The sequence below is a fragment of the Cryptomeria japonica genome, chromosome 6, assembly GCF_030272615.1.
Source record: "Cryptomeria japonica chromosome 6, Sugi_1.0, whole genome shotgun sequence".
In the NCBI taxonomy this organism is placed as follows: Eukaryota; Viridiplantae; Streptophyta; class Pinopsida; order Cupressales; family Cupressaceae; genus Cryptomeria; species Cryptomeria japonica.
The window spans coordinates 372,881,403-372,889,487 of record NC_081410.1 but is presented as its reverse complement, the minus strand read 5'-3'; the positions used below and the strand labels follow the sequence as shown (position 1 = coordinate 372,889,487).

Here is an 8,085-nt window from a genome sequence, read left to right as displayed (position 1 = left end):
AGACCTTTGACCTCTTCCTTAATCCCAATTCGATCCTCAATGATCGACCCAATCCTCTATCTGAATGATATTACAATATTCACACATTACATTACATTCCCATTATCTACAATGAGATCTTGCATCATTTTATATCAACCCTAAGGCCTAAACCAATTAGGTCGGCCACCTAAAATATATTACAATAAGATCATTACATAAATCCATATTACAATGATATGCCATGTCAGCTTAAGACCAAAACAACAATAACCAATCCATAAAACATTCTGAAACATCCCGGTAACATGTAGAGTACACGTTAGCATGATACTGGTCCATAACCTAGATAGGTACCATACCTATTCTGGGTCCACCATGCCAAAGAAATGTCTTCAAGAAGTTGAAGCACGATCAAAGAACATCTTCAACATCCTAAAAGCTATGTAGAAGTTGCACCAACACCAATTATGCATCCTGTCAAGATTCCTCAGTGAGAGCTCTACCGGTAAAACCTTAAACCAGTGTTGGTAAGGGTTTTACCAGAGTGTATGATAGCATCTGATTACCAAGTCAATACCATCTGACCAAGACATGCTCCATAATCACGTACCACATGTAACCAATGACATTCCATAGATCCAAACATGTCGAAAGTGTCCAACAGATAGTCTCTTCTGTCGGTAACACTAGATCTTCTACCGGTAACCAAAACCTGTCTGTTGGTAACCAACCATAACAACTAGTGTTGATATAAATGACAAAAAATCAATGCAACACAAAAATAATTCATCCAATAATGCCAACAGTATCCATAGTTCCAACAAAGTCTACAGGTACTGTATCTCTTGGCTGACAACAACAATGAAGCACAAAGGTAAAATTGATGCTATTGAAGATGAGTTGAGTGCTTTGGGTAAATCTTATGATTTTTTGGATGGTAAGGATGGTGAGCAAAGGAAAATAATTAATTCTCTTCAAGATGAACTCTTATTCTTGCAAAGGCAGAGAGAATACTTTATAAGTATGTTTTGGAAAGTAAAGGAGATCGTTGAGGCAAAGTTGGAGCATTTTTCAGCATTGCTTGGTAGTGCAGTTAAGTATGAGAAAAACCCATCTACTCTGGATAGTTTCTCTCATGATATTGATCTATTGGTGGAATGTAGAAGCCTTTCAGTTAGCATTTAACTGGCCATATATTCTTGGGAAACTTTTCTTCCAGAACTGAAGGAGAAATAAGAACTTATCTTTCCAAAGAAGAGCTCAGCTGAAGGTTCTTTCTGGTGTGGTATTCAGTTTTTTTTGACAATTTTGTAGTTGTGTATATACTTTGCTTCTTTTTATTTCTTTTCTTTTTTCATCAATTGCATCCTTTATCCTTGATGTCAAAAGGGGGAGAAAGGAATGTGGATTTTGGATTGAGGAAATATATGAGTTAGGGGAGTTAGATTATGTGCATATATGTTTTTCTATCAATGACAAAGGGGGAGATTGTTAGACTTGTGTGAATATTTTGGTTCTTGATGTCAAACCGGTTATCCAGTTTGGACTAGGCATTTTATGCAGTTCAGTGTTATCCGGTTTGGTTCAGATGTTGTATGAAGTCAATGTGAACAGTTTTTGATATGAGCAAGTGTTGTGCGTCTTGGTATTGCTATGTTTTGTCATAGAGTTGATATAATAGAGTGATTTTCGGAAGATCCCTTCCTCCGGAGTCCTATGTTATGGTTAAACTGGTCTCGATATTAGCTACGTGTTCCAACATCTTCTATTTTGGTTATGTCAGTTGTATCCCTTCAAGATCCGTGTTGCGATATTCTTGGTATGCGTGGAATTTGTATCTTTGGAGTTTGGAGATGTTGTGTTTGAGTTTTGTGATAATGGGTCAGCTTCTATGGGTTCGAATGACCCTATCCCATTTCGATACTTAAGGTATATGCAAGGAAGAATGTAGATCTTGCAGAGGCTAACATGGTTGTTTTGTTTATGTTTTTGTTGGATAACATGTCGAGCTAGGCTGACACATTATCCCGATGTCCTCCGGTATATATGTAGAAGCATGTGATGTGTGATGTAAGCAAGAGAGAATAAAAAAGAAAAACAGGAAGTGTATGAGGTGTGTGTGTGTGTGAGAGAGAGAGAGAGAGAGAGAGAGAGAGAGAGAGAGAGAGAGAGAGAGAGAGAGAGAGAGAGAGAGAGAGAGTAGTGAAGGAGACATAGCAGTGAAGATAGAAGAGAAATAGTGAGTTGCAGATAGAAAAGTTTGTTAGTGCAGAATCAGAAGTATTGTAGTACTACAGTAGTCCTTTACCGGACCTACTGCAAGTGTTGAAAGACAATTGTATAGAGATCTTTCACTGGATCTGTTGTAGAGGTTGTGAATTGTGATTTGAGCTTAATCTAGGAATTGATCTCATGCATTTGGAGATGCAATCCTCTTCATTTCAACCATTTCTATTGCAATGAGCATTCCGACAGTTAGCCATCTTTGGTATCTTTGCAGTGAGTAGTCTGACAGTGAGCTATTTTTGTAATTTGGCAGTGAGCCACCCTTTTGTAAAACACCATATAACTAGTTATATTCTCTTGAGAGTTAACACTCTCTATGGTTTTTCCCATTTGGGTTTTTCACGTATAAAATCAAGTGTTCCTTTTGTGTTTGTGATTTTCATGTTTACATTTGTTGTTTCATGTGTGTTAAGCATTCTTGGTTAATTGATCAGAAAGTTTAAGTTCGGTAAAAGTTTTAATACTTGTGGGAATACTGATTCACCCCCCCCTCTTAGTATTTTGGTCCTTTAGACCAAGTCAACATAGTGTGATGACAACATGATGGAGTGTTTTAAGAAAACAAAAAATGTCTACATATTCATGTGTTTTAAATATGGGTATGACAATACCCATACGAGGCTTAGAAGTGGCTTAATTCACTCAAAGGCTTAGGTAGAGTTTAATGCAAGAATTGGATATTTCGTTGCATTAAATTGAGAACAAAGAATAAACTAATGAATAATTATTGTAGATTTTCAATAAGCACATTACATAATAAGGGATAATAATTCATGCAAGGCTCTAAATAATTCTTGAGATGGATGTAAGCACTAAACAAGTCCTTGGTATAAAAATGGTTACTAGACAAGTACTATACAAATATAATCATACATGGTTTGGTTGCTTAATTTGAAAACTGCTTGGTTTACTTAACTTCTTATTTTTGTCTTAGAGAACCAAGAAGAAAAACACTTTGTTTCTTTGCTACCATCCTCTTCTTTGATCAATTAGATTGATTATATCCAATTATGTGATATGAAACTATGTTACTTGACGATGTTGGAGAAAATAATTCATACATTAAATATTCACTTAATTGCATTAATTCACTAAATAATCTATGCCTTAATTAGTAATTAATTATTGACATTTATTATTTAGTTAATTAATTAATTAGGGATAATTAATTAATATTTATTTCCATGTCTAATGCAAACTAGGAAAATCAAACTATGTTTAGATTTCGAGAGTTTCATGCATTTAATTAGTCTATTATGCTATTTGTGCATACATGACTGATTCATGCATTCTATTTTAACTCCTAGTCTTTCTTGTAAACTCCACCATTTAGGGTTTCTATCTTTAGATTTAGATTTCTTTATAAGGATGGCATATCCTTCATTGTAACTCAAGCAATTTCAAAGCAATTCAATCAATTTCATTGTTATTGTCTTCAATTATTTTGCTGTTCAATTCTCTCTTTACATGTGATAGGTATTCTTGCAGAAGATAGCTGGGCTTGTGGGATCTGCATTTCACAAATTCTAATAGAAAAGTATTTGTGTTTGTGCTTGATAAACATGGATTTCATCTCTTAGTCTAGTGGGGTGAGCCTTAAAGTCCCATGATGGTCATATAAGTCTTCCATTGATGTAAATTTTATCTAGTGTTGTAGACCTCGAGCAGTCATGCACTTGGTAGTTTTGCCATATGATTCAGTAATGATGTTGTTCAATTTCAACATCATGTGTGCAAGTTGGAGTTGTACAATGTGCATGTCACATTGTAATGACAAAAAATGTTGGTATATTTGTAGTCCTTAAATGTTTTTATGTAAATGTTGGAGCATTATGGATACAATAAAAAAATATACAATATGCCTAAGATGACACTGCAGGATAATCATGCAATTAATAATGCTTTATGATGTTCTCAATTTCCCCCCTTCTAGGATTTATTGCATTATCCCTTTATGATTTCAAATGAATTTGGAGTGTACTTAAATACAACAACATAGCACACAAATGTGTGCTAAGTCATTTCACATTAGTTAATAAGAAGAGGATGATAAACTTTACATTTGATTTTATAACTTAAAAGTTTGAGGTTCTTATCCACATGCATGGAAATGACTTGGTCAATTTCACCAATATATCTAAACAAGGTGGCAAATGAGACATTGAGGGATCATAACTTTTTCCGACTCATGAATGATAACAAAGACATATTAAGATAAGACTATGAATCGAATTTAACCCAACAATATATCGCTTAAATACTTGTTATTGTATAACAAACAATCAAATTAAAATTGACCTAAACTATAAAAAATAATATGAATATATAATTTTCACCTTACAATTATATTTATTCCCACTTTTCTACCAATATATATATTTAAAAGTCTGTGCATACTAAATGTGTCTCCTTACCTTATAATAATGGAGACCTTATTATATCATCATGATATGTACGAAAGAAATTTTTGTTGATATTAATGTATTAAAGACTCGTGTATAATCATCTTCAATTGAAGAGCACAAATATTTTAAAGCTTGTGACAAACCCTTAAAACTCGTGTCGCAATCAAATGTTAATTGGGTTTAACTTTTGAAATGTTTGTCTATTTGTCTTCCCTTTCGACCAAAATGGGACCCCGGTGGGCTCTACCTATATCATCCTCCTACTGGAATAGCACGTTGACGGTAAATTTGAAATCCTGTCCACACAAAATTATTTTTTCCTGTATTTTCTCCAGTTATCCGAAGTGTAAAAAGGCCCATTCTACCAATTCTTTGAATTGATACGTCCCTCTGCCACTTCACTCCTTTTGTTCTGCCTGTTTACATCACAAACAGCATTGTATTGCTTGCAGTTGAAGCACAGCAGGCAGAATGGGGTAGACTAGTCCTATTGGAAGTGACTGCCTACCCACTAACCCCAACCACAGCTCCAACCCCAGGAATTGACATAATTTTGGTTAATATGTAAGCATTGTTTGCTTACCTACATGGGGAGAAGTATGCTCGGCTCTTTGGGTAGTGCAGTTTGAGTAGCTTGGGCTCCTGGTTATATGCATTGGATGCTTTCTCTTCACTCCTGAAAAGAATGTTGAGGTTTTCTCTGCATTTGATTTCAAAATCAATACCTACATTCAGTATAAACCTTCAGTCCACAGCAATAGGGTTGCAATCCGTCCAAAATGGATCCTTCCAATGGTGGTTGCTCAGTTGAAAGAGACTTCTGATAAAAGTGAAGGTTTACTTATCATGTTGTAACCAGTTTCTTAAGGGCAGACATGACGATATCTATGTAACTCTGTTGTATAGAAAACTTTTTTCAGACTATTAGGTTGCAGGAGGTATGAATTCAATGTACCCACCAGAATTGCAGCATCCAGCAGAGGCTCTGGAGCCCGAATCTGGTTCAGCAACTTCTTTGGCTCACAATATCAGTCACGGCACAGGCAGTGGACTGATTGTGAGTGAAGAAGAAGTAGACAGGGCAGATGTGGAACCCCAACAGCAAATTGGTCATGAAACAGTGATTTCAAGGGCTTTGGACAGGCTTTCAAGGGCTACATGGTTTAGTTTGATTAGGAGGATTTTCCATTATCAGAATGGGAGAGAAGGGTCTGATCTGAGATTGAATCCATTGAATACAGGGACATGGATCTTCTTCGAGTTGGTGTTGATTTTGTCTCAGATTGTTTCGGCTGTGGTGATTCTGTTGCTTTCAAGGCACGAGAAGCCCATTTCACCTTTGCGCTTGTGGGTTATAGGACATGCTCTTGGTTGTTGTGTAAGCCTGCCCCTTCTCTATTGGCGTTACAAGCACCCATATGTGGATCATAACTCCACAGATCAAAATCCTCATCGTCTCAGAGCACTGTATGGGAGAAATCTCCAACCTCTACCTAACAGCTCCCATGGTGAACATGGCAATGGGTATTCCAGGTTCTGTTACATTGATTTTTTATAATGACACCTACATTATATTCTTCTGTTTACTAGAGTTGTACTGATGTATTCTCTGTTTTCCTATTTGATTTTATGAAATAATCTCCAAGAATTTTCCTGTTCTAGGATCGTGTCATGTCATAAGATAGAAGATAAACTAAAAAAATTATTGGGTACAAGATGATTCATCTTAGATCTAATGTACATGTCATAAAGTTTTTTAAAAAGGAATATTGCTTCCTTCATTTTTGTTTGCAGGGTTGCCTTCTTTATGGAGCGGTGCAGAATGTCATTAGATTTTTTCTTTGCAGTATGGTTTGTCATAGGAAATGTGTGGGTGTTTGGTACAAGGCGTCCATTTTCTGACGAGGCTCCTAGCCTGTACAAGTAAGTAGTAGAATCTTATAATAAATGGGCTAATTCTTAAACATTAAATTGTTCAACAGTTAAACAGATATTTTTTCTCAATAAACTTAGGGCAAGTATTTACCACTATTTTATGTAGATGAAGAGTAAAATGTAATAAATCATATTTCTGGCCAGGTCAACTTTCATCTGCAAAGATTTATAATGTATAGGTTTTCCCAATCTTTCTTTGCAGGTTATGCATTGCACTACTTGCTTTAAGTTGCATTGGGTATGCATTGCCTTTCTTTCTATTTGCAGTCCTATGTTGCTGTATGCCATGTATAAGTACTCTACTTGGGTACAGTGTAAGCTCTCAAGGAAAGGAAAACCGGGGAGCTTCACATCAGGATATTGCAGCTTTACCCATTTACAAATTCAAATCAATGTGCAATGTGAAGGGAATAAAAAATGGGAGAAGAGTAGAGTCACATGAAGATACCGATGATGCAAACTGTGGAGGAGGGTCTATAATAGATAGTGCAGGAATTAGAAAGAGATCTCTCTCGACAGAAGATGCAGTGAGTATACTTACAGTAGTAAATGTTTATCTTGTTTTTGCACTCCACTTCATCTGAAATGCTGTTCTTGCTGTATGATATAGATTTTTGTGTTTGGGTTGAGCAGGAATGCTGCATCTGCCTCCTAAAGTACAAAGACAATGAGCTTCTGAAGGAGCTCTCATGCTCACACCTCTTCCATGTGGGGTGTGTTGACCAATGGTTGAAGATTAATTCTTCCTGCCCTCTATGCAAACGTGAGCTTGTTGGATCAAGAAACTTATGTGACCATATTTCCAGATATGAATTAGAAGAAAGAAGCAGAAGAGTTATTCTTGACATTGAGGATTTTGCTGATAGATAGTGGGCTACTTCCCTTAAATTCAATTATATATTTGGAAAACAAATGCATTTCAATATATGTTGGACCGCCCTCCCTCTCACCAAAACAATGCTTTGACTGTCCATTAGAGTGTGGACACAGCTTTACCATTTCGCTGTACTAAATGTCGGAGGCAGGTCCAACATTGTCTGATGTAAAGCTGATACTTTCTACTTGTATGATTTAGGGATTTCACACTGTCCAGAATAATTTATAAGTGGTTCTAGGTAGGCTACCTAATTCGCTACAATTCGATGCATGCCCACCCAATTTGAACAAAAACAATTTCATTTTTATTTATATGATAGACTTTGATTGATTTCCCCTCAAGACAAATGAGGTGGGGTGGCATAGTCAAAGAGATGAAATTTATTCCTAAATATCGTTAGATCTTGCTTTAAGCTCTCAACATTTTCTTCAACCTTGGAAAGGAAATATAACACAACCTTTCAAATAAGTTTTAATGAAGCAATACACTCAACACAAGTAAATATCCAGCCTTAGACCAGCCTTAGATTAAAGAGCAGAGACAATAACTGATATACAAGCACACTTTCTAAAATGACAAAGAGGGATTATGCAGCTTGAA

At 36.0% G+C, this 8,085-nt stretch overlaps 1 protein-coding gene across 2 annotated transcripts; it reads left to right on the top strand.

Annotated features, from left to right (window-relative positions):
• Positions 1-5,044: 5,044 nt before the first annotated feature.
• Positions 5,045-7,826, top strand: LOC131072218 (E3 ubiquitin-protein ligase At4g11680). 2 transcript variants are annotated; one of them, XM_058008315.2, is made up of 4 exons: positions 5,045-6,197; positions 6,468-6,596; positions 6,811-7,135; positions 7,242-7,826. In XM_058008315.2, the coding sequence occupies exons 1-4, from the start codon at positions 5,614-5,616 to the stop codon at positions 7,476-7,478; spliced, it is 1,275 nt and encodes a 424-aa protein (XP_057864298.1). In that variant the 5' UTR covers positions 5,045-5,613; the 3' UTR covers positions 7,479-7,826. The 2 variants fall into 2 exon arrangements, with proteins under 2 accessions (XP_057864298.1, XP_057864297.1); XM_058008314.2 differs by having other exon boundaries at positions 5,047-6,206.
• The last annotated feature ends 259 nt before the right edge of the window (positions 7,827-8,085 follow it).

What these genes read in the sequence shown, in the direction of transcription:
- LOC131072218 (XM_058008314.2), top strand. Translation starts at nt 5,614, where the DNA reads ATGAATTCAATGTACCCACCAGAATTGCAGCATCCAGCAGAGGCTCTG. An exon ending in CATGGCAATGGGTATTCCAG is followed by an intron (nt 6,207 to 6,467) that starts GTTCTGTTACAT and finishes TTTTGTTTGCAG; the next exon opens with GGTTGCCTTCTTTATGGAGC. An exon ending in GAGGCTCCTAGCCTGTACAA is followed by an intron (nt 6,597 to 6,810) that starts GTAAGTAGTAGA and finishes CTTTCTTTGCAG; the next exon opens with GTTATGCATTGCACTACTTG.